This window comes from Ursus arctos, unplaced genomic scaffold (assembly GCF_023065955.2).
Source record: "Ursus arctos isolate Adak ecotype North America unplaced genomic scaffold, UrsArc2.0 scaffold_25, whole genome shotgun sequence".
NCBI lineage: Eukaryota > Metazoa > Chordata > Mammalia > Carnivora > Ursidae > Ursus > Ursus arctos.
In genome coordinates, this window is record NW_026622930.1 from 32,729,086 (window position 1) to 32,756,551 (window position 27,466).

General features: G+C 35.4%; 1 protein-coding gene across 29 annotated transcripts in view; it reads right to left on the reverse strand.

Annotated features, from left to right (window-relative positions):
- The window catches only part of GPHN (gephyrin), a 603,331-nt gene that overhangs the window by 7,028 nt on the left and 568,837 nt on the right, over window positions 1-27,466 (reverse strand). For all 29 annotated transcript variants that reach the window (XM_048219788.2, XM_048219795.2, XM_048219804.2 and 26 more), the window contains 4 exons: window positions 25,546-25,633; window positions 12,464-12,537; window positions 7,210-7,274; window positions 3,456-3,559 (listed from right to left, as the gene is read on the reverse strand). In XM_048219788.2, the coding sequence (XP_048075745.1) occupies window positions 3,456-3,559; window positions 7,210-7,274; window positions 12,464-12,537; window positions 25,546-25,633 (331 nt within the window). The remainder of the gene's footprint in view (window positions 1-3,455; window positions 3,560-7,209; window positions 7,275-12,463; window positions 12,538-25,545; window positions 25,634-27,466) is intronic.

A 27,466-nucleotide genomic window follows, 5' to 3' on the forward strand; every position in this document is an offset into this window, starting at 1 on the left:
GTTATCTCAGGTATATCTAGAGAAAAAAACTGACAACAAGGGGCTGTAGGGTACTTTGATGGGATATTAAGGAAACACATTAAGGAAACACAAAAGGATATCTTTTTGTAGAAACATTAGGTTAATAATTCAATGAATTAAGATATGTTTCTGACTGTCTACTGAAAACCAGAAGTATTTCAACGTCAACCATAACTGACCAAGGACATAGGGCAAGTGTTTATTCTAAATTGATGTTTGTCAGAATGCACTGATATAAAAGGATGACATTTTTTTGTGCTGACCTTTTAAAATAATGTAGCATTGCCCTAACCATAGGCCAGCTGCATTAGATAGAGCACTGTGAGTCACTGACACCAGCATTTAACAACCACCTCACTTCCTGAAAGCAGTAAGGATTGGGAGAGGCTGTGATTATGGCAACCATTTTGGAGAACAGTAATAAATCGTGTCTGTAAGCTGCGTATTGGCTGGTCAGAAAATTGAGACAACAGGTTTTACCATGTTTCAAGAAAGGGAATAAAGTTATGTTCTAAAAATAGCAGTTATGTCAGGAAAGTTGTGGGGAGGATTTTAGGAGTTAAAAACAAAAGAAGTAAACAGCCAAACACACTGATGACCCATACTGACAGTCCCAGTGACACTGCTCTGTGGAAGAAAGGAGTCTGACTGATTCTTAGACCAATTCTCAATTCCACGAGTTGACAGGAATGAGCAGCACTGTGAACAATGTACCAAGGACACTGCTCTGTAATCACTGTTGTCAGTAAGGATAGCTGCCACAACGTCAGTTTTAAAGAAGAGATGGTGAATGTTAAAATGAAAAATAAATGAAGATTCGTAAGAACTCAGCAAAGTCAAAGAGAAGTCCTCTTTTTCTCTCTTATGATAATGCGGATTTTTCTTATTTCCTAAATTTAGCAAATATGAAAATAGTGAGCAAATTCATATTATTGGTTTAGATGTCTAAGTTTTATAACTCTGACTTTCTGATTTGATCAGAATACTTTTTGTTCATTGATAGCTTTTTTCTTCCTCTTCTGTTAAATTTAAAATAAGACTACTGCTATGATTATTGAAACAAAAACCCAAAATAATTTGTTTTCAGAAATATCTAGTTGAACTTTTACTAAACTTTTAAGAAAAGGAGGATATCTCTTCCTATACTAGTCTACAAAATCTCAGTATTTAAAAGGTCAATGTTAAGAATATCTGAAGCCTAGATTTTAATGTTTTATCCTATTTATTCTCACAGTAATATTTTATTAATATTTCTTATTCCTCTTCTATGCCTTGTGTTCTTCCTGTCAACTAATCATAGCATTCTGTCATATCTGAATTTATTTCAAAACTCTTGAAATGTAACAGTTTAGGTATTTGAAAAAATGGATATATACACACAAAAGATTAAATTGGGTCTCCTTTTTTTTTACACAATACACAAAAATCAACTCAAAATGGATTAAGGACTTATATGTAAAACCTGAAACAGTAAAACTAGAAGAAAATATACAGGAAAAGCTTTTTGATATTGGTTTTGGCAATGATCTCTAAGATTTGACACCAAAAGCACAAGCAACCAAATAAAAAATGTGGAACTACATCAAGCTAAAAAGCTTCTGCACAGATACGGAAACAACAGTATGAAAAGGGAACCAAGGGAATGGGAGAAAATATTTCAAACCATCTATCTGACATGGGGTCTATATCCAAAATACAGAAGAATCTCTTACAATGCAATAGCAAAAAGACAAATAACCTGATTGAAAAATGGGCAAAGGAGTTGAATAGACATTTCTCTAAAGAAGATATACAGATGGCCACTAGGTATGTGAAAGAGCGCTCAACATCACTAATCTCAGGGACATGCAGATCAAAACCACAATGAGATACCATCTCACAACTATTAGTATAACTATTATAAAAAACAACAACAACACACAAGATAAATATTGCACGAATGTAGAGAAACTGAATACTTATATAATGTTGGTAGGAATGGAGAATGGTTCAGCCACTCCTGCTAGAGGGAAACAGTATGAGGTTTCCCCTCAAATGAAAAAGAGAACACATGATTGAGCAATTCTGTTTCTGGGTATGTATCTTAAAGAACTGAAATCAGGATCTCAAAGAGATATCTACAGCCTCATGTAGCATTACTCACGACAGCCAAGATATGTAAACAACTCAAATGTTCACTGATAGATGAATGGAGAAGGAGAATGTGCTATACTCATACAATGGACTATTATTCAGCTTTAAAAAAGAAAGATATTCTACCATTTGTGGCAACATGGATAAACCTAGAGTACTATTATGCTAAGTGAAATAAACCAGTCACAGAAGGATAAATACTGCATGATTCCACTTACATGAGGTATCTAAAATAGCCAGTCATAGAAGCATAGAATAGAATGGTGATTGTCAGAGGCTGAGGGGAGGGGGCATGGGGAGTTGTTGCTCAATGCGTATAAATTTTCTCTTCTGCAGGGTGAACGAGTTCTAGAGATCCCTTGTACAACATAGTACCTATAGTAGACAACATGGTATTCTGCACTTAAAATATGTTAAGAGGATAGTTCTCATGTTAAATGTCTGTCCACAAATCAAACACATAAAAAACAAACAAAACCACAAAAGAACACAGGAAAATTTATGGAGGTATTGGCTATGTTGAGTACCTTGACTGTGGTGATGATATGGGCATATGCTTATGTCCAATTTCATCAAAATATTCACATTAAATAGGTGCAATTTTTTGTATATCAGTTGTATCTCAGTCAAGCTTTTAAAAAAAGCAATGGCTTGATACTGTAGGTTATATTGCCAAGAAAACTGTTCATTAGTTATACAGAAAGTGTGTTATATAATCAGTTGAGTAGTAGTAAATCAAATTAGAAGTTAGTGTTGGTGGAGAAAGGGACTCTAATTTCTAGGTGACATTTACTATAAGCATAATTCCTCAGTCTTAGTTCTCCTTTTCCACACAATGTGGTCACCCTTTCCTTCTGATTCACTAGTCTTCTAGTACAGTGGTTGTTTTTTTCTGGACTATTTAAAATTTATCAGTGAAGTCTCAGAAAAAGTGAGCAGATAGGCTGCTGTCCTGTGTCAGTTTGCGCAGGGGAAAGGGAATTCTTGTCCCTCTTTCCGTATAGGTTTAGTTTTAGGGTAGTGCTAGCCTCATTCTATTTATCATTTTATCATTACATATCCACTTTCATATGGATTCTAGCTAGAGAAAATGATTCACTTTGGAAGTCATGGAATAATGTGGGCTGGGAATAAAAGGGACTCTTTCCCCTCCATTTTCTATCACGAAAGGGAAAATATAACCACATTTTCCCCTCAAAACTAATATAAAATTTTAGATGTTTGTTTTGGGCAGTTGGGAAAGCATATCCTTAATGTTATTAGGCTTGAGTTTTGGTTCCTGGTCATTTAGATAACGTTACCCTGGCTTTGATGATGGTTGGCCGAGGATCCAAGATGCCCTGCATCTTTCTCAGTGCAGGCACAACAAAGAGATTGCAGGTGACCACGGCTGACACAGGATTCCCTGAAAGTCAACAAAGCAGTTATTTATAGTATACATATAAAAATTTGCCAAATAATTCTGACTGTCTATACCTTCTTTCATCATAAAGAGTGAGGTGACTAACCACTATTCTTCCTCTTCTAAATCCCAAAGGACTCCAGAATAGAGCCACAATCAACCAAATGCCACAGAGGGTGTAAACATTAGGTCTACCAGTAAAATGCAGAAACTTCTGATTCCCAGAAATGTTTATTTCCACTTTCCTGAGAACTATACATTGAAAGCCATTACCAATCTTGATAAATTTTAAGGCAGATTCTACTTGCTATTTTTAAGACGTTTTAAAATTGCCATAGGCTGGTGACGGTTATTAAGGAGGGCATGTATTGCATGGTGCACTGGGTGTTATACGCAAGTAATGAATCATGGAACTTTACAACAAAAACTAGGGATGTACTGTATGGTGACTAACATAATTTAATAAAAAATTATTATATTGAAAATAAAATAAAATTGCTATAGAAATACATGCTTAGAACAAAAACATTTAGAAAGTAGGTTAAGCATAAAGAAATGTATCCATAATCCCCCTCTCTACTCAGAAATTTCTTTATATTTAAAAAAAAAACCTAAATGATTTAAGATGCAAAGGACTTGAAGATGAATACTGTTATGGACTAAATTTTGTCCCCTACAAATTCATATGTTGAAGTTTAGCACCCAATATGACTGTCTTTGTAGATACTAGGGCCTTTAAAGGGGTAATCAAAGTTAAATGAGGTCACAGGGGTGAGGTCCCAATCCAATGAGACTGGTGTCTGCATAAAAAGAGGGAGAAACACCTGGAGTGCATGTGAACAGAAGAAAAGCCATGTGAGAACACAGTGAGAAGGCGGCCACCTGCAAGTCAGAAAGAAAGATTCAACAGAAACCAGCCTTGCTGGCATCTTGGTCTTAGATTTTCAGCCTCCAGAACTATGAAAAAATAAATTTCTGTTGTTTAAGCCATTTGGTCTGTGATATTCTGTTACGGCAGTCTTAGCAGGCTAATAAAAAGGTCAAGTTCTTTTAAAGTTGTAAGAAAAATTTGGGGTGCCTGGGTGGTGCAGTCAGTTAAGCGCCTGACTCCTCGTTTTGGTCCAGGTTGTGATCTCGGGGTTGTGGGATTGAGCCCCACGTCAGGTTGCTTGCTCAGTGCCTAGTCTGCTTGAGACTCTCTCTTCCTCTCCCTCTGCCCCTCCCTGCCCCCTGCTCTTTTTCTCTCTAAGTAAATTAATCTTTAAAAAAAAGTTATAAGAAAAATTTGAGGAATTCGGTTATACCTTTCCAAGAAGAAATCTGGGTGTGTCATGCACTTTGAAGGAAGGAAAGATACACAATGAAAAAAAAGACTGCGCCGAGAACCACAGATTTAGTTTCTTATGTGGTATTGTTAACTAAACAAACTGAGCAACTCTTTTCTGTTCAGAGGTGAGTTCCAAATCTTTCCGAATCTAATTTTACTCTTCCACAAAATGAAAGGTTTGGACTATAAGATTCTCAATATCCCTCCTGGGTCTAAAATTCAAATTTTATTAATACTAATACTTTTATACAGTGCTATTGAACATGTGTGTATACACTGGGGGTGGGAGATGGACTAGTAGATTTTTGGGTTCCCTTGGCCTGGCTGTGTGCTGCTAATTGCACTATCAAAGTAAAAGGCAGTGGTTAGTTTAGCCTATTATTAGCTAAAACCATACCTTTAATTTTCTTCTACCTACAAAAGTAGTTGAGAGTAGATTTTTTTTAAGTTGTAAAAAGTGATGAGTAATAGTGATTTCAAGAGAAAAATAAGTTGCCCAACAGCACAGCAGACTCTTAATGAAAATTAATTGCTTTTTGCTTGTCTCAAAATACATAGATGAAAATTTTTATGGAAAAGCAATAAAAAAAAGCTATTGTTCAGCAATGATTACCAGCGTTCCTGTAATGCTACTGCCTTATAAAATTATTCTATTAAAAATGGATTGCAAACAATTGCAAATAGTGGTTATTTTGTGCTGGGGGGAAGGGATTATGGATGATATTTCTTAATGTTTACCTGTATTTTCTAACGTTTTTATAGTAAGTGTGTTATTATAGTAATTTTAAAAGTTAAAAAAACTGCAAGTAGATACATAAATATTTTAAACTGCTTTAAAAGTTATCAAGATTAATAATGGCTTTAAATTTGTACCCTTTAGGAAAGCAGAAATACAATCATGAATTTTAAAATCCTTTTAAAAGGAACCACTTTACTGGTTCCACAAACTGAACATCTGGGTTGTTGCTGCCCTCTTTTGGTTCATTCAGGCTGGGCAGAGAAAATTTCATTTGAAGGTAGCAATTTGAAAATAGGTTATTCAATTATCACTTCTTTGGCAGATCAAGTTTAAAAGTAACACAGGCTCCCACTGTAACATTCTTTGTCTAGGATCCAGTCATATCTTCTGAAAACAAAGTAAACAGTTTTTTGTAGGCAAAATGAAGCCAGGAAGAGGATAATGTATGTTAAAGGCCCTGATAAAGGTCCCAAGGAATTCTATTTTGAGGACAGATACATTTTGAGGACTACTTTACCTACTGTCTTCTCTTTCAAAATTTCCTATAGGATAGAAATCTAATCTTTTATGCTTATACATAGGAGCTTTAAAAATGCTTTCAAAACTCAAAACTCAAAAAAAAATGCTTTTCAAAATTTTCTGCCTGCCATCTTTTCTTTATACTCTATTTTGAGACTTAGTTAATATAAAAAGCATATAAATATCCCAAAGCCACAAGATTTGTGCATCTGAAAGGAATAAGTAGGTTATTTTCTGAAGGAATCTGTGCCAAGAAATAGAGAATGGTACATTGCTACAGATCAGAAGATAATTTTAAGAGCTGAAAAAATAACAAGTAGACATACAAAACTTCTAAACTGCTTTAGAATTGATCAAGATTGGTAATGACTTTAAAAGCATGGCTTTAACTGCAAGCCAAAAATCAATAAAAACTGAAATTGAAAGTCTTTATAAATGGAACTACTTTGCTTTTTCTACAATCTGAACATACTAGTTCCTGCCCACATGGGAGGAAGCATGGGGACAGTAATGTGGTCAGACTGATGATGGCTGGGATTTGACTGAGAAGCACCAGCACTAGTAGTCCCTCCTTCCGTGTTGCCCCCCATCCTCTGGCTCCAGTCCAAATATGGCAAGGACCAAAGGCAGCTTTGTATTTTTTTGTTCCAGTATTTACTTGCATGGTTGATTCAAGGCCCTTTGGACCTTTGAACACAATACTGTCAGTATGGGAGGTGATTAGACAGCTAACTTTGACCAATTTTCTATAAGGAAAAGCAGGTACCCCAGAAAGATCTAGTGACAGCTAACATTTGATTATCATCTTTGGGTTTGGAATATGCTTTGAAAGATACTATTTAATTTGACCTTTACACCAATCCTACAAAGTAGATTTTTAGCCCCATTTTACAAATGAAGAAATAGCTTCAAAGATGTTAAGTGATTTGTCTAAGGTTATACAATAAGTATAGCTGGGTTTTGAGCCCAGGTCTGTCAGATTCCAAATCAAGTGCTCTGATAGGGATTAAAAAAGATTTTGATCATTTTTCCAGAAAAAGCAAAAGAAACTATTTCAATTATTCTTACCTGGTAGTGCAAAGATTATTTTTCTTACACCATCAATATCCAAAGTTGCAAATGTTGTTGGAAGGCTAGAGAATAAAAGAAGTTGTTAGTGATTGCTAAGTAATACGACAAGTAAGTTAAGTACTCCAGTTTTCTTGCTATGTGGCTCTTCATATAGAATATTTATCATAAAAATACTTTTTTTTCTGTTGACTCTTCCTTAAACCTTTATACCATGAAGTTTCAAAAGCATTTAAATTAGTTTGTTTTTAGTATCTTCTGTTTTCAAGTAACCAAACTTCTTGGTTTTCTGCAGCTTACTTTTTCCCCTCTTCCTGCTAGTGCCAGAGAAGTGTATCTCAAATCCTGGAGTTTCTCGACCCCTCTAGCTAATAATGTCCATATTATTTTTGCTGGAGATTTACAACAATCATTCTTATTATCAGAAGACTACCTGGTAATACATGTCTATCAGATAAATGCCTGCTGTTCAAGATGAGTATTCCTCAACCCTTTAAAACTATACTCAGCAATAAACATAAAAACTGGCCTCTTGTGAAGGGAATTTTTTGAAAGGTCGAAATTAATAAAATACTATGACTAGAACAAAATTAAAGCAACAGTATTTTAAAATATTTTCAAATTATACTTCCTCAAGATTCTGACATGAATCTTAACTGACATGAATCCTTATCATGGGTGTGGGAAGAGATGAGTGTGAGTGGCATGGAGTGGGCGGGCAGTGAAGAATAATGATTTTTTTTTTCTATTGACTATGTTTTATATGAACTTCCAGCTAAAAATTTCATTATATTAATGAAACTTGAGCATTACAGAATCCTCAGGGAATGCTAAAATTTCCATGTAGTTGAAAAATTATCTTTTTAAGTACCTAAATTGTTTTTATTTTATTATTTTTGCAGCTTGGTCTTACAAAAATGGACCACTCATTACCTTTTGCAATAATACAATGAACATTAACATTTTTTTTTTTGATGACTCAGAACCACCATTAAGGTTTTTTGTTTTGTTTTGTTTTTGAGAGAGAGAGAGGGTAGGGGAGGGGCAGAGGGACAGGGAGAGAGAGAATCTTAAGCAGGCTCCACATCTAGCACATAAGCCCGAGGTGGGGCGCAATCTCACAACCCCAAGATCATGGCCTGGACCAAAATCAATATGGCTTTACCTGAGTTGGTATGCTTACCTGACTGAGCCTCCCAGGAGCCCCAATCATTATTAACTTATTCTACTGTGCTACACTACAGTGATGTTGGGTCACAAGGATATATTATATATTGTTTTTACCTATAAACCATAACTCCACACCACACACTGCACTTCTTTCTTTTTTTCCCCCCTATTTTTTTTCTGTGGCTCCCCTTAGTGCTAGACTCTGTCCTCTTGGCCCTTAAAGCTGCTTTTAGGGGGCGCCTGGGTGGCTCAGTCAGTTAAGCAGCTGCCTCTTGATTTCGGCTCAGGTCATGATATCGGCTCAGTTCATGATCCCAGGGTTGTGAGATCGAGCCCCTTGTTGGGCTCCATGGAGCCTGCTTAAGATTCTCTCTCTCCCTCTGCCCCTCCCCACACTCCCTCTCTTAAAAAAGAGAAAAAAAAGCTGGCTTTAGGTTTTGGAACCAGAGAGTAGTAGTAATAGCTATATTGTCAGAATGATAATAATAATAGAAGTTACTATTTTTAAAGAAACAACTATGTATTACATCCATTATTTCATTTTAACTCACAACAATCCCATGAGGTGACAATTATCCCATTTTATAGATGATGAAACTAAGACTCAGAGAGATTAAGAAATTTGGTCCAAATCTCTTAGCTACTAGGTGGGGAAACAAAGATTAGAACCAAGATTTCTCTAAGTTTATGGCTCATAATTTGAGAAGGCTCTTAGAGGGTCTGCTGTGAAGTGTTAGTATGTGTACTTTGTAACGTCTCTTTTTGGTTACTCTGAGATCCTTCTTGCTTACTTTCTGATTCTTTTCTGTATTTTAGAAAAACTAGATTAGGTTATCATATCAATTTATGAATAGTTTATTTGGCCATGACCGTTCCTATGTGATGAAAATAATTTCCAAGATACACTCTTGACAACAGCTATGTTCACTGTAGATGACCCATAAAAATTGTGATTGGTAGTCCTGACTGATAATACTCCAAATGTTTTTTTTTTTTTTTTTTTTTTTTTTTTAGTATCTCTCTGTCTAAAACGAAAGAGGCTAATTACATTCTTAATGCACTGTATGTGGGAAGAGCAAAGCTAAATTGTTCTTGAGCTTTTTATATTTCTTCTTGTTCTACCATTAAGGAGCAATTACCTTTAAATTCTTCTTATCTTTAGACAAGTATAAATTCTGGCCAAGTAAAGGAAGCCCATTTAAACTTCTAAACCATTTTATTAAAGCAAACTAACACACATAATAAGAGTGAGGAGGGAATGCATTATACTTTCCTTCTACTATATTTAAAGCCAATTTAAATCATCTTTTGCATCTTGCAGACAGGTTCTGTGATTTCTCTAAAGGTACTAATTTAAAAAGATTCTATTACAACAAAACATTTTATCATGCAGTGCTATCATGAGTGTCCTATTGCTAGACTGTGAAGCTTTTGTTTAAGTTCTGGAAAGCCATTTCCTTGGAACTCAACACCTATTGTTCAATTCTCCTCTTGAGATCAAAACGTAATAGCATTTATACAATGACTGAGGTCACACGGTGTTACGAATTTAAGGGAGGAGAATAAACATTAGGAACTGATGAGAGCCTTAATAAGTGGTAAAAATAAACTGAAAATAAAAATAGTACCAAAATTATACATCATAGGTGCTCAGATTAACTTAATAGATATTAAAAATAATTCTCCTCTAATTCTCTCTCTCCCTCTGCCCCCCTGCTCCTCTTTAAAATAAATAAATAAATCTTAAAAAAACCCCACAAATAATTCTCCTCTACAGGTGAGGGCAACTAATATAGCTTCTTTTTCACTGCAAAAAGAATAGTCAATTCAATTTTTGAGGTTAGTGAGAAGCCCACTGACATGCTTTTGGGATGTTGTCTGTATTCCAATCAAATTAGTACTGCCCATAGGGACAGAAAAAAAAAGCCTGTGCACTCATAGCATAGTAATATTTGCTTAAAACAGAATATTCTTTTTTTAAAAAAAGATTTATTTATTTATTTGAGAGAGAAAGTGCAAGCAGTGGTAGGGGCAGAGAATCTCAAGCAGACTCCCTGCTGAGTGTACAGCCCAATGTGGGGCTTGATCCCAAGACCCTGAGATCATGACCTGAGCTGAAATCAAAAGTCAGATGCTTAACTGATTGAGCCACCCAGGTGCTTCAAGATGAAATACTCTTAATGAGAATGATCCAAATCCAACAGTTTCAATAATAAAAGGGCTTTGTTTCAATAATAAAAGGGCTTTGTTTCAATAATAAAAGGGCTTTGTTAGCAGTAGCAATATTGGGGCAACTGCAGAAATAGAATGTTTAAGTTCCATCAAATTGTGGAAAAGACTTTAGGGTTAATCTTAACTTTATACTTAAATGGCAAAATCATGGCGGTAAAGCCTGATCTCTGTCCTAGACCTGATGAGAGGTACCTAATAAATCTGGGAGATTAGGAAGGCTGGCTTGACATTTAAAAAAGGTTTCTGGAACTTACTGATGGTTCTCATAGCTCACTCATAACAACTGGTAAGTCTCACTTCTACTCTCTTCAGGTTCACATGAGAACGCATCAGAGTATAGTTCTGAACTAAAGCATTATTTACTGTTGTCCCTGACAGCATGGAGGTGTGTTAGAATTAGAATGCTCACCTACACACTGAGTCCTTTGACTAGTCAATGAAAGGTTTATAGAGTAGTAGGGGTCTGAAAAGGCAAACTATTGCTTAAAGACATGGCCACACATATTTCAACACCAATGTTTGGCATTCTTTGAGGATTTACAACTGATTACAGAACCTACATCAGCCCTTTAGGAGACATGCGAGATCTTGGAATGTAGTTATTTTTCTTTTTCCTGGGAGATAGTAAGAAACAATATGAAACAATACTTTTGAAGTATTTTTGCAAAGGAAAAGAAAAAAGAATCTGAATGTAATCAAGCTTTTACATCTAACTTCCAGTCCGTAGAATATACTGGAAAGAGAGAGGAACAAGTTAACCACCACAAGGAAGCAGTTACCCAAATCCATTTGTTAGGACAAATGATGCATTTTCTTCAGCAAATCAATGGCATGACAAAAAAAGAAGGGTGGAGGTAAATATTATTTAATAGAGATATAATAATAAATACTGAGTGGCCCTGACTTGAATTCTACTCAAATAAAACATGTAAGAAGGCATTCTTTTTCTTGACATTTGGGAGAATTTTCAATATGATCAGGGTATCAGATGATATTATTGTTAGGTGAAAAATACCATTTGGGTACACAAGAGAATGCTGCTGTCACTGTTATTATTACTTGAGATGTATACCAAAATGACATTGTAGAATTTGCATTAAAACAATCCAAAACAACAAAACAAAACAAAACAAAACAAAACAAAACAAAACCACCAAACAATGTAGGCCCCTGTCTTCTCAAAAAGGTGAGGGAGGGGACTGATAAAACAGCTATGGAAAAATGATGATAGGTCCTGAAGCTGGGTGATGGGTACATGGACATTTCACTGTACTCCCTACTTTTGTGCATTTTGAGAATTTTCTCTCTCTCTCTCTTTTTTAAAAAAAATATTTGATTTATTTGAGAGAGAGAGAGAGAGTGAGAGAGAGAAAGCACTGAGGAGGGTCAGAGGGAAAAACAGACTCCCTGCTGAGCAGGGAGCCTGATGTAGGCCTTGATTTTGGGACTCTGGGATAATGACCTGAGCTGAAGGGAAACGCTTAACTGACTGAGACACCCAGGCACCCATTTTGAGAATTTTCATACTAAAACGTTTTTAAAATGAGGGAAAGAAGCAGTATGGAGAGAAAGAGAAAAAGAGAAAGAAGGAACTAGACATGGGAATTAAAGAGAGAAAAGGTTTGGAAAGTCGCTTTGCTTCGTTTATAACAAACCCGGTGATTCATAAGGAAGATGAATTCCCATTTCAGATAGGAGCTACATTTGTGCAAAGAATTTTAATAATATAATATTTCTTTTATTAGAGTAAATAATCCATAATAGAAAATGTAAAAAGAAAGCATTTAAAACTTTGTTAGTTAAAGCAAGCCACACCAACCCCATATATGAGATAATAAGATTATTTTCATACCCTGGCTTCATAAAAACCCTGCCAAAATGGATCTGAGCATGAAGATCAATGTCCAGCACCTGCTTGAGATAGTCCTGCAAATATGAAAAACAATCACTTTATTTTCAAACATTCTAATATCAGACTTTCAAAACTTTACAAATGAAAATAAAATGAATTTGTAAGATTGAAATGAAAAGAAACATCTTATTTTAGTGAAGTTGATTTACTTAAGGCAAATTCCTTCATTTCTTCATTCCTGTCATTCACTTATTCTTTAATAAATATTTATTGAGTACCTGGTATATGCTGAGTACTAATGTAGGTATAGGGGGAATACAGGTTTGAACAAAAGAGACAATGTCCCTGCTTTCACAAAAAATACATTCTAGTAGAAGTAGTTAGGTAATAATCCAAATAACCACATTACTTGATGGGTTGTTGTTTCTCTTTTAATAAAGAATTTTATGTTTGAGAAAGGATGTTAACAAATAAGAAGCTTAAGAAGTTGTGCTAGGTTAGGGAAGCCACATTTTTGTGTACTACCTTATTCTTCTTAATGGACTTAAAATAATGCACATTCCTTGAGGAAAGCCTTGGGCATTTGCCCACAGATTGCCAAATCTAAATAAGTCAACTAAAATAAAAAAATAGTGAGGGAGTTCTAAAATAGAAAGTCAAGGGAGTTTAATTGTTCCAAATTTATATTCTGCCAACAAAAACAACCAACCTAAAGTTAAAACTAATCCACAGTGGCTTGACAAAACTTGACCTTTGGAAATGAAAGACAACATTGCCATGCAGTTGGTTTGGTAGACATAAAGAAAAAAATTGCAGTCCTAAAAATTTCTCAACTTCTAGGTCTATTGCTGAGTTTCCTATTCATTAATCTAAGAAACCTACTAAAATTTTAAATATTTCACAAGCTTGGGATACTTTATTTTAAAAATCTGTCCCCTTCTATTTCCACAGCCTCAGCCAACACCATCTCACCTGGATTACTGAAACAGGTCTCTCTGCCAATAGTCCTGCCCTCTCCAATTCATTCCCCCCTCAGTAGTAAGAGAGATCTCTTCAAAAAAAGTCTGATCGAGTCACCAAAAATACATCAAAACTCCCTGTTTTCCAGGAAAAAGTCTCATCTTTTTAATATCGTATCTATGAATCTCATATTTTCTAGCCCCCTTTTAACAATCATTACTCTCGTCAGGCAACCCTCTTCCCATCCAACCCCATTCCTCTTTCTCAATCTCAGCCTCTCTCTTTCTCCCTCCTCACCCTCCTTTTTTTCTCTCTCTCTCTCCATCCCAGCAGGACTATATCACTTTAAGTTTCTGAGATATTCTTGCCCCCAATCTCTGAAAATGTTTTTCTTTCTGTCTGGAATACTCTTTCTTTCTACCTTCCTCTCCCCACCCCTTATCTCAGTCTCAGTCATTTTCTCCGCCTCCCCTTAATTCCCAAGGCTGGATGATAGATTGCTTATCTTTATTTTGAGGCTATATTATCAGGTGCAAATTTAGAGTTGTTATATTTTTCTGATGAACTGATCCATTTAAATATACAAAATGTCCCTCCTAATATTTTGTAATCTTTTTTACCTTAATTTTCTCTGATATCAATACAGCCACACCAGCTATCTTTCACTGTTAACTTTTTTTTTTTTTTTTTTACTCTCTTACTTCCAATTTGCCGTGTCTTTCTATTTAAGATGGGTCTTTTATTACTATCATACAATTAATTGTCTTTTTAAAATCCAGATGACAATCTTTAATTGGAGGACTTAGTCCATTTACATTTAATATAATTTCTGCTATATTTGGGTTTAAAACTATCACCCTACTATTTATTTTCTATTTGTCACTTCTGTTTTTATTTCATTTTTCTTCTTTTGTGCCTTCTTTTGAATTCATCAATTTTTTTTGTTGTTTTAATTTCTTTCTCTTCTATTAGCTTGTTAGTTACACATTCTTTTATTATTATTTTAGTGGTTATTTCAGAGATTACAATATACATTCTTGACTTATTATAGTCCACTACAATTTGATATTTTTATTACTTCCCAGACAATGCATGAACCTTAAAACATGTTAACTCCATTTATTCCTCTCTGCTTTTTGTGCTATAATGTACCATATATTCTATATACATTAAGTATGTGTGTATATGAGTGTATATATATTTAACTATTATATATATTTCTGTATATAGTATACAGACAATATACATTCTATATTTATAATTTAATATACGTTTATATATAAACATATTTTAACCTCATAAAACATTATTATTTTATATAATCAACACTCAATTACATTTAACCACATATGAACACTTTCTTTTACTCTTTAATCCTTTCTGCATTTCTGTACCTCCACAATCTTTCTTTTTTTTTAAATTTAACTAATTTTAATTTAAAAGTTAAAAATATATCATGGTAAAAACGCTAACAGATAGAAAGGTATAAAATAAAATTTGAAACTCATCCTTTGCATCACTGGCTAAACTTGTCTATGCATATACATTTTTTTAAAAAAGATTTTATTTATTTATTCGACAGAGATAGAGACAGCCAGCGAGAGAGGGAACACAAGCAGGGGGAGTGGGAGAGGAAGAAGCAGGCTCATAGCGGAAGAGCCCGATGTGGGGCTCGATCCCACAACGCCGGGATCACGCCCTGAGCCAAAGGCAGACGCTCAACCGCTGTGCCACCCAGGCGCCCCTATGCATATACATTTTTTTTAAACTCATACGAGAGAATACTTTACACACAGATTTGCGACTTGTTTTTCCACCCAAAGGAATAGCTAGGATATCTCATGAGCTACCTCCTCTAATTTTAAATGGCTACATTATATTCAAAATACAGTAACTTAACCCATTGGTAGGGTCTGATTACCTATGTTTTGTCTGCCTCTCTCTCTCTCTCTCTCTTTTTTTTTGTTTAAACAGCCAATATCTTTTAATTTCCTCCACAATTTTTCTGACTAAAAAAATTTCCTTTAGTATATAGCTGTGCTCAGTTTTTACTTGGCTGAAAATGTCTTTATATTCATTTTTGAAGGAATTTTTTTACTATATATACAGTTCTACACCAGCTGTTATTTTCTTTCAGCACATTACAAATGCTATGCCATTGTTTTCTGAGTTTCATCATATCTGTTTAGATCATTTGTTAGTTTTATCGTTGGTCCTTTGAAGGTAATGAATCCTTCTGGTAAGACTTTCTCTTTGTCCTTGGTTTTCAGTAGTTTTGCTACAATTACCTAGGTATGTGTTTTTTGTTTGCTTGTTGTTATTTTGTATTTATCCTGGTTTCATTAGAGACTTGAATTTCTGGCTTGATGTCTTTCATTGGTTTTGGAAAACTCTGCCAACATCTCTTAAATATTGCTTCTGCTCACTCTTTTTCCTTTCCTTCTGGACTCCAATTACATGTATGTTAGACCTTTTACCATATCCCATATGTCTTTTATGCTCTTTTCCATATTTTCCATTCCTTTTCTAAAATTTTGAATATAACGAATAGACTCTAGCTTTCCAGTGAAATTCTTCATTTTGTCATTTCTTTTTTTTTTTTTTTTAAGATTTCATTTATTTATTTGACAGAGAGAGAGAGAGACACAGCCAGGGAGAGAGGGAACACAAGCAGGGGGGGTGGGAGAGGAAGAAGAAGGCTCTCAGCGGAGGAGCCTGATGTGGGGCTCGATCCCAGAGCACTGGGATCACGCCCTGAGCCAAAGGCAGACACTTAACACGACTGCACCACCCAGGCGCCCCTGTCATTTCTTTTTTCTTAAAAATTTTAATGACAGTTTAAAAAATTTCACATGGGACAAAAGAAACATCAGTATCATTTTCAGGGCTATTCTATCTTTTTCTTCTTTCTTAACTTTTAGTGATTTGTCCTATCTCTGGCATGTCTGGTGATTTTAAAAACTAAAGTCCAAACATTAAATGTGAAAAAAATTAAAGAGGTTCTAGATGATGATATATTTTTCCAGAAAGGATTTAATTTCCACTGGAAGTTAGTTAAAGTAAACTAAAGATTGCCTGACCTAATCAGAGATTGAGATAATTTGATGTTCAATTTCAGTCTTTGTGAAGGCTGGTATACTTCCAGTTTGTCCTTACTCCTAGAGCACTTCAAGGATTTAAACTGAGAGTCTGAGATATTTGCCAGGCACCCTCCCACCCCTCCACTGCAGGCCCTGAACTCCTAAGACTGCTAAAAATTCTGTTTATTTTCTTAGTCTCTTAGCTACTCTGCTATGGTTGGCTTTTGGGTCTCTTGTACCATTACACACCCCCCTCCCCTTCTCTTGGCTTGGGAATTAGTAAATGCCTTGAGGAAAAATGTGATGAAGAATTCTAGTGTTACTTCTCTGTGGATCACTTTTCTCTGAGATGTTAGTGCCCTGAATCCTGGCTATCTTGGTTGTTCTCTTCAGACACCTGCTTTTTCTTTTTTCTTCTTTAAAATATTAAAAAAAAATTAAATAGCTTTTATAGTTGTTCTTGGTGGGAGGGTTAGTCCAAACAAGCCATTGTATCACAGTAGAAGCAGAACTCTTCAGACCTTATTTGCCCTTATAATACTATGTCCTTCTGATACCACACACCTAGGATCCAGTGCAATTGTCTGATAACTGGTATGTATCCTTTATTGGACTACACAGTTTGTAAGAACAGGAACCCTGTATATATTTAAGAAATCCTTAGTGAACAGCACATGCTATTCATTCATTCATTCATTCATTCACTTCTTAATTCAACAAATATTTTTGAGTCTATCATATATCACAAATTCTATATTTGCTAGAGATTTAATGGTGAACAAGAATAGACATGGTCCCTGACACAAAGATGTTCTATTGTATTTTACCAACAAAGACAGCCTAAAATAAGTAAACCAACAAATAAAATAATTATAAACTGTGGTACATGCTATGAAGGAAATAAACAGGTGCTGGGATAGAGAATAATGGGTGGGGTGGAGAATAAGGAAAGGCCATTTTAAAAGAGGTGGTGAGGATGAGAAGGATTCAGCCATATGAAGTGTGAGGAGATGAGAATTCCAGGCAGAGGGACGTACATACCAAAGCTTCTAAAGCAGTAAAGCATGTGCCTAGAACTGAAAAGACAATGAAAGGTAGTGAATGAGTGGAAAGAGGCATCAAATGAAGCTGGAGAGACAGGCAGAGGTCATACCTGCAGGTCCTTAAAGGTCATGACACAGAGTTTGGAAAGCAGATATGCTCATTACATATTTGCTAAATGAATGGAAGTATTTTATTTTTCTTGGGGAAAAAAACCCTCTCATTCTTTTTGAACATGAATATTCATATTTCTTGTGACAGAGAGAAAGCCTGTACCAGACATAGCCATAAAGGCTGAGAATCACCACTGTTCTTAAGTTTTTGTTTACATATAGAAGCAGCAAGGATCTCTGTCTGATATTCTGAAAGCTAGAGTCAGATAGGAAGAAGAAAAATGAATGGATGAAGAAGCAATGCTTTTTCCTCAACTCAGGTAAGAACAAACAACATTAGACAAATTGTGAAAGACTTTAAAACAGGCAACAAAGATTATTGGATGTCCAGTGTAGCACAACCTTCTGGTTTGTGTGTTTTATCATCTTTCTGTTATTTTACAAAAATTAAGGTGTAGAAATGGAATATTATTCAGTGATAAAAAGAATGAAATCTTGCCATTTGCAATGACACGGATGGAGCTAGACTATAAGCTAAGCAAAATAAGTCAGTCAGAGAAAGACAAATACCATATGATTTCACTCATATTGGAATTTAAGAAATAAAACAGACAAGCAAAGGGAAAAACGAGACAGAGAGAGAGAGAAATCAAGAAACAGACTCTTAACTATAGAGAACAAACTGATGGTTACCAGAGGGAAGGTGAGTGGGAGGATGGGTGAAATAGGGGCTGGAGATTAAGGAGTGTGCTTGTGGTGATAAACACTGGGTGATGTATGGAAGCGTTGAATCACTATATTGTACACCTTAAACTAATATAACACCATATGTTAACTAACAGGAATTAAACTAAAAACTTACAAAAAATTAAGCTGTAGAAAACTGATAGTAAATAATATTATTATTCAAAGAAATGCAAATTATGTCACAGAGATATAATTGATTATTTGCCTGTGGATTTAAAGCAGTTTTCCATTGATAAGCAAATTTATCTCAGCATTCCTGATTATCTGTATCTTTGAATTCTCCTTTGAACCAGTTGTAACATCTTACTGGTTCCTTCATTAACTAATGAGTTAAATAAAATCTTGACCTGTGTTTATTTTATATGTATATGAAATTCATGATTTTAACTATAAAACATTACACTTTAATAATTCTGGAAGCTCCACTGAGATGCCCCCTGGATTTACCTGATGGAGCCAGGTAAACTTGATTGCTACAAAAGTGCACTTTATAGGTGGCTTACAATTGGCCACACTTTTCTTAGGTTCATGGAGTGAATGCCAAGCAGCAATAAAACTTGAACTCTGCTAACTTTTGGTTTCTCTAATTTAGTTCCCTTTATTGATTTTGATTCTATTTTTGATTCCGTGCATGGCCAATAAGGTATTTCTCCTTGTGGCACCTATGATTGGGAATTTGGTTTTATAGTCTGATAATTCCTACAAGTGGATGATTGAAATCTATTCTTAGGTAAGAGAAGACAGAGAATCTGGCTTATTAGTCTTTCTCATTTATTTGTCTTACTGTCATTTTGAGCCTAAACCAATCAAGAACTTTGTGACCTCTAGGAAGGGAAACAGCTCTTTATCTGTGGACTGGTAAGGTTTTTTTTTTTTTTTTTGTTTCTGTGTTTATTTGTGACCTGTGGTTGAAGTTGTTGAGATGAAGCTGTATGTTTTTTATGTGTCTGTGCATCTATGTGTCTGTGATCCAGATAGACATTTATCTCATTTTGTGAGTGTGAAATGTTTTCCTACTTCTGGAAAGTATTCATAAATCATATGAATGATTGGGCCTTCAAGCAGAATGGGCCTTCCTCAGGTGTGCTTTGGATTCAGGATGCCTCCCTCCTACCATATTCCTCCTACCCCACCCCTCTTCATCTGAATCTGAATGTGATGGAGGTGTTGGGAGGGGCGATCCAAGAGCCCCTAATCTCCAACTGTCCAGTTTCAGCAGGATCTGGAGAGAAGCGCCCCCATTTTAGGGCTACATAAAGTTTGAGTTGCTAGGGGGAAGAAGAAAAACACATCAAAATAATTATATTGTCTCTTAAATTAAAGGTGCTCTGTTCTGATAGACTTAGAGAAATAAGTGCTTATATAAATAGAATCTTCCTAAAATTACCAGATAATAAGGAAATTTAACATATTTTAAATGAGCTACACTAAAAGGTATTCTTATAATTTTAAGCATCAAAGATCACAACGTTAAGGTAGATCTTTGACAAATAACTTTAGTTATTATGAAAATGCAGCCATGTTCTTTTTCTTATTTCAGTGTTAAGTATAATTAAGCAAATACTTTTTATTTTGCCTGGGTTTGTTTTTCTTAAATTTGTATAGGTTTATTCATCAAATAAGCTAACATTTTTCCTATTATAATATTTTAAGAATGTGAAAAATGTAAAATTGGGTACAATATAATTGAATCATTATTCTGACAAACTTTAAATTTCAATAGTAGTTATGTTTGTATTATGTCACCTTAAAAAGAATTTTCAGGATCTTTAAGTAACAAAATCTTATGAAACTGATATTAAATTAATTAAGTAACAAATAATTATCAGACATCTAGATGATTTCTAAGTAAGACAGAATACTGGATCATTGATAACTAAGCATAATTTTAAGTTAATATACAGATCTTCCTTTACTTATGATGAGGTTACCACCTGACCCATTGTGAGTTGAAAATATCATAAGTTGAAAACTTATTTAATAAACCCATCCAACATCATAGCTTAGCCTAGCCTACCTTAATCATGTTCAAAACACTTACACTACACAACACTTCTACAAAGCCTATTTTATAATAAAGTGCTGGATATCTGATGTAATTTGTTGAATACTATACTGAAGGTGAAAAACAGAATTGTTGTATGATACAGAATGGTTGTAAGTTTATCAGTTGTTTACCCTTATGAGTGTGGCTGACTGGGAGCTGCAGCTTGCTGTGGCTGCCCAAAATCATGAGAGACTATTATCCTGCATATTGCTAGCCTGGGAAAAGATCAAAATTCTAAATGTGAAGTATGGTTTCTACTAATGCCTATCACTTTTACACCATTGTAAAGTTGAAAATTTGTTAGGTCGAACCACAGTAAGTTGGGGACCATTCATACTTTTATTTTAAAGTTAATATACTTTGCTTCTTATTTTTATAAGCTAGAGAGAGGCTATATGTTTAGGTCATGTTAATTAAAATGTATGTTTGTCTTTACTACATTAAGAAAGTACAAAAGGGATGCATGTGGCTGTAAAAAGTTATATTCTGTGTGTTTACGAAATTTGCTAATTCGCTCAAGTGCTTATATATGATTTCTCAATTATCTAGTTTTCTCTGTGAAATAAAAATTACCTACTTTCTTAAACATTATAATGAAATATGGGTGTTACGATTATGCTAGGAACAATAATGACAGAGAAGTGTAACTATGTGTGTTCTGTTGTTTTTCAAGGAAAATGAGTATTTTTTTTTAAGTCCAGTCCTCAAGATATTTGGTCTCAGGACACTTTACATGCTCTTAAATTAAAATTTATATGGATCCCCAGAGCTTTTATTTATGTGGATTATGTCTAATAGATATTTACTGTATTAGAAATTAAAGCTAAAAATTTTTTTAAATTTGTTGTTTCATTTGGAAATAGCAATGACAAGGCCATTCCATGTTAATATAAGTAACCTTTTTATGCACTGTTTTTATAATTTTGAAAATTTCTTTAATGTTTGGCTTAATAGAAGTTAGTTGGATCCTCTTACTTGCTTCTGCGTTGAGTCTGATGAGGTATCATACAATATACAGCCATTGGAAAAACTCATGTTTACATTCATGAGAGAAGGAGAATAAAAAAATCAAATAAGGTCTTGGTTTTATTATGAAACTAAGTGCAGACCCACTTAAAGTGCCTTAGGGACTTTGTGGGTCTGGGGCCCACTCTTTGTTCTTTGATGAGCTTATTTCTTTAGTTTACTGATTAATGCTTTCCCCATGAAACTCAAGGTTATTTTTTGTGTAATCTCCCTTTTGTACTTTATGTTTATTTTGCCTTTATTTAAAGAAAAAAATAAAGAACAAAGTTTCCTCATTTACAAATGAGCTAAGATTATTTACAATTATCTTACTTCCTGTGCTTATTCCCAATTATTTTATTGTTGCTTTGAAAAATAAGGTAACCAGTACTGTTTCTCAGGTACCCAAGATCCTATCTTAATCGAGTACCCAATTCTTTTTTGACAACTCTTTTGATTTTGCCTTCTAAAGATCAGACCTAAATTTAGTAAAAAGTAAAAATTTCAGAATATCTTTTACACCTAAAACTATCTTTGAAGTTTCCTAGAGGGTCTCTAGAAAATCACAAATACTTTTTCTTTCATCTTATAAAAAGAGATGTTAGAAATAATTAGGTTTGTTTGATATGTTACCATTTTAAGAGTATAATGTGAGGGGAGTTGCCGTCATATCTGAGAAGAGATGCTCAGTGTGCCCTGGGTTAGATCCATATATGTAAAATGTTAATATAAATATTTCAGAAATTTTATGCTTCATGGGACATGCCTGGAGATTTGACAATGCCTTTGCTGTCCATAATATGTCTGCATCCTCAGGGGAAACACATCAAAACTTTTATGACATAGTTACATACTGTATCCGAATAGAGAATTTTACTTATCTATTATGATATTACTGGTTACAGTAATAAGTACAGCCATTAAGTATCTGTCATCTTTAGAAAGTTTCCTTTTACTCTAATGCTTGCCTGAAGGCTCTGTGAAAGGCTACAGTAAATAGTTTGTGCCTGCAACAAAGTCGGATTCAGAGCACTAGGGAAAAGGAATATCATAGGTACTTTGAACTATCGACACTTCAAAGAACAGTCTCTTGGGTATAGGTACCTGAGGTGATATGGCTTAGATAACTTTTATGTAGTACCAGTAGACTCTGTCAGGAATCCCAGGGCTCTTTAGAATAGAAGCAGACCGCTAACCCAAGATCTAGCAGAACAAGAATGACATAGAGCTGAATGAAGTAATAAGAGAAATTTTATTGTATTTATTTGTTTGGAATATTGTTGATTAATTTTATTATTCTATTGCTTTATGGCTCTAGACTTGCAAAACAAACTCAAGGAGGCCTATCTGGTTAATTAATACTTTTGCTGTTAAATAATCAGAGCAAGCCTCTGAGATCAGCCTTTTTTTGTGATGAGTAACGATCTTGGTGATTATTTTGATCATATGAGGTAGGAGGGGGACACTGTCAGGAAAAATTAAGAGACTTTCAAATAGGCAAAAAAAAAAAAAATTACTGGGTGTCCAGTCTAGTGTATCCTTCTTGGCAATCTGTACCTTTCATTGTCTTTGACTATTTTAGAATTCTGTAGGTTGTGGAAAATTTATAGTAATGCATATAATTTGTTAGTTTTCAGAGCAAAAAGCAGATACCATTTAATTGCAACTGTCAGTGTTTAATAAAAATAAACACTTAGGGGCAGAGGTGGAGGTAGGAAAAGATTTTGAGGGAAGCAACTGTGAAAGGGCCATTTCTTCTTGGCTGAGAAGAGGACTGAGGTCTGTGGGTCCCATAAGCAGCAGGAGCCCCTTCCCCCTGCCCCAAGGCTCCCAGCTTTCCCATGACCCCAGCGTTGCTAGCAAGGCCTAAAGGAGCAAATACCTGAGATCATAGCACTACAGACATTCTAGATGTATCCAGTGCAGACGTGACCATCTGTGTCTCCCTGATCCACTGTTGGTCTCTTAAGCCCCTATCAGTTTCTTGGCATAATCCTTGGAGCAGGTGAGGTCCATAATGGCTTAATAAAATGTCCTGCCAGTTCTGTAGCATAGGTGCTCACAGTAGGATTTAAGTTGAATCAAGTAAATAAATTTCTTGCATACCTGAGTTTCTGCATGTAAGATTCATGCTTGCTACATAATGCTTTTGGATCTTTCCTTGACCTCCCTATCTTTTCAGAGACTGGTTTTCAGGCTCAGCCCTTGAGCTGAAGCAGATGTTCTGTCTCTTAGGCTTTTCTTTCTGCTATTCAAGTACAACTGAAATTCTTTTGGCAACTAGAATTTGCAGGTTGTCAGGAGTTTGTTGCATTTTTGCTTTATCTCTTTCTTCCTGGTTCCTCTTTCATTTCATTCCCACTCAAGGAGGTAAGAATGACAATTATTAGCTCCCATGGAATACTATGGGATGCCTAGTTCCTAAAATCTTCTTCCAAGTAAATTAAAGGTTTAGTGTAAGTATCTTACCATATAGATAGTAAAATAAATAAAACCAATATGCATTACTATATTGCCTCTATTTATTTGTGAGCAAATCCCTAGGACAAATTACATCTTTGTTAGCTTAATCAAGGTTAAGGTTGAGAAGTGTTCTGTCCTTACCATAGTTGAGCCACAATTGCCAAGCCTACGTATGTTAGAAGCTTCTTGCCTTTTCAGAAGTATTGGAAAAGACAATCTTCAGGTTTGCCAAATAGGTATTTTCCCATAATTAAGCTCATTAGCAACCAAGAAAAATTATACATGAAATATTCCCTGGAAACAACAAATTTAACATGCAAGTACTCTTAACTTCAGGGTTTGCTCTTGTGTTATTCAGAGTACCACAGGCAATTTGATGGTAATGAAAACAGACAGGTTGAAAATTATTTCTTATAGCTCCACTATAATGCAGACCTCGGCTCTGGCCTTTGTGACCTCAGAAGAGGTCTGCAGCAATTTGTTCCACCTGGAGCTAAGGACTTCTATGAGACTTTGAGGAAAGACTAATTCAGCAATCTGTCTGCTTTAAGGAGAACACTACCCACGCTTCAACACCTTCACTCCTGGATATAATCTGAGATACTAGTTTTGGACTGAGATTCTCTACTTTTCTTCTATGGTTTTTGGCCACTGAAGGGCTATTTTTAAACACTCTAAAACTAGTTGTGAATGAAAGGTAGGCATTCTCTGTTCACACCACTAAATTCTGCCAAATAGGTTATAAATTTAGGCAGTATTTTATAGATAGATAGGGCAGAGACCTAGAACAATCATATATATAAGATCTAGCTAAAAATGGTGCTCTTGGAAAAATCTGAATTTTAGTAATAACTGCTATTATGACAATATTTTCATAATTTTTCAGTTTAGTAATTAATACAAAAAAAAGAAAAAATGGAAAGGGATTATAGGCTGGCAAAATATTCTGTGTTCTGAAATATTTTTGAGCCAAACATCAGGCTGGTTATTGTAGTAAAGTATATTTTGCTTTTATAATATTATTCAATGGACCCAGTAATTATAATGAACCAACACATTTCATACAATATATAAACTTAATGATACTGAGACATTGAAATTGTGATTTTTAAAGGACTAAGCATATACTTTATGCAAATATACTTAGTCTTATAAAATCCTACATACACGTATATATATGTTTGTATTTTATTTTCATTATTATGATTATGATCATTATTATTTGTCAAAAGGTCAATGGAATGCCTAATCCTGTCTTTCCTCCCTGTGAGGAGCTAAGGGTTCTTTATCAGGTTTGGAATATGTGGCGGGGAGGACAGGATCTTGGGTAAATATCATGTATAAAGGAAGTCCTAATGTTATAGTAAAGTTGAGGAAGCAAAGAATCAGAAATCTTCAAAGGAACATGAAAATCATTTTGCAAGTTGTAGCATTCTCCAAGCTATTCCTGAGGTAAGCCCTCTGATCTACCCATACTACATCCCTTTTAGGATGCCCAGAAATTTCTGAAGCCCTATGGATTTTCAGATTTGTGCAGGTCTGGTTATAAATAACAGATATCTTCCAGACTACCATTAATCAAGGACATTACCTTAGATAAATTTTCATGAACCCCATTTTTCATACCTTTTCCCCCATGGATACACCCCCTGATGTGATGATGACATCAGCACGACTGATACCCTCATTCAAGGCATTGAGTAAATCATCTGGGCTGGAAAAAAATAAAGACAAATAAATTAACCACAAGAAAAGATTTTAGATATTTAAATGCCAACTTAAAACTAAATCACTTTATTCACTGAGTAGGCATTAACATGGGTATAGCACTATATTCTATATGAAGTGGTAATCAAAAAGGTCTCTGCCCAATTCAAGTATAACTCTTGTTGCAGAGAAAGAACAGAAGTGCAGAAGTACTTTCACAGCCACTTTCACTGGCTACAGGTACTTTCACAGGGCTTTTTGCTCTAACAAGGCAGCATAATAAGGGGAGACATTGAGGTGCTGATAGGTGGTCTTACTATCCCAGTTTGCCTAGGATAATCCCAGATTTAGTCACATGGCCTAGGAAATCCCAGGTAAGCCAGGATGGTTGTGACCCTAGGTGTTGGGAGAGGTCACACAAGACTCTTTAATAAAGGGAATATGATTTAAATTAGTTAGGCCTTGAGAAATGGGCCAGATTTTTGCAAGTGGAAGGAATGAGGAAAGGCCTTGTAAACAAGAGGATCAGCCTGTGATGCAGCCTCAGTGGGGATTAATACGGGGAAAAATAACTGTCTAGAGTGAAGGACTTAGAATGACTGGGATAGGACATGATTTTGGAGGGTCCTCAAGCTCAAGAACTGGGACTTCATCTAGCAAGACAAAGGTGGTGGGGCGGTTCCCTAGAAATATGAAGAGTCAATAGGTGTTTATTAGGAAAAAAACAAGGAAAGCAGAGACTTATGAAATATTCTGAGAGGATAAAAGGACAGGATGAATATTAGGGATTGAAACTAGGCAGATTCCTGATAGTTAACTGAAAAGACCAGTTTACAGGCCCTTTGACTGCACAGGTCAAAGACCTGGGAAGAAGAGATAGAGCAAAACAAAAAAATCTATCCTCTGGATGTTAGAAGGGTACAAAGGCATAATTTGAGATTGATAAATTGAGAAAAAAAAACAAAGTGCCAGGCATGGGGGCTTATAGTGGGACAGGAAGGTAAAGGTTAGCTACAAAGGACTATTTAGTTACTATCTGAATTCCACACAAAGGTACTGGTAACACACACTGTACTCGCATTCCCCTCCAAATTACAGAGTACAAGAAGGGAGCCTGTTGAGGACTATCTGTCTCGTTTTCTGAAAACTTCTTACCCTATGGGGAAGGGGTGTAGTTCTCTTTCTCCCCCATGGACATCTAACATGTACATTTAAAAAGGGAGCAATCTTAGCTTCTGTTTTTCCAGTTCTTGCATTTACTTCCCCTTGAGGACTATTTTGCTCTTGGGGTCCATGAGATAACCCGACATGTTTCCATAAACCCCTCCTTTGCTGAAGCTAGCCTCAATGTTATACTTTTTTGTTAACTTGAAATCAAATGATGTCTCAATGAGATAGCATACATTCCCCCAAATCACTCTTGGTAGTGAAGTTTTTTCTTTTTTTTAAAGATTTTATTTATTTATTTGACAGAGACAGAGACAGCCAGCGAGAGAGGGAACACAAGCAGGGGGAGTGGGAGAGGAAGAAGCAGGCTCATAGCAGAGGAGCCTGATGTGGGGCTCGATCCCAGAACGCCGGGATCACGCCCTGAGCCGAAGGCAGATGCTTAACCGCTGTGCCACCCAGGCGCCCCGGTAGTGAAGTTTTTTCAAGTCCCTTTACCTTAATGCACTATTTGATGGCAGAGGGAGGGAGAAAGGAGGAGGAAAAGTAGGTGGAGAAGGAGAAGAAGATTTGTAACTAGGACATCATTTCCCTTTTTATTTAGGAGAGATAGAGGTAAGGAGAGGAACTTGAGATTCACCTTAGAGGCGACCTTCAGCTCTCTAAGGCTCTA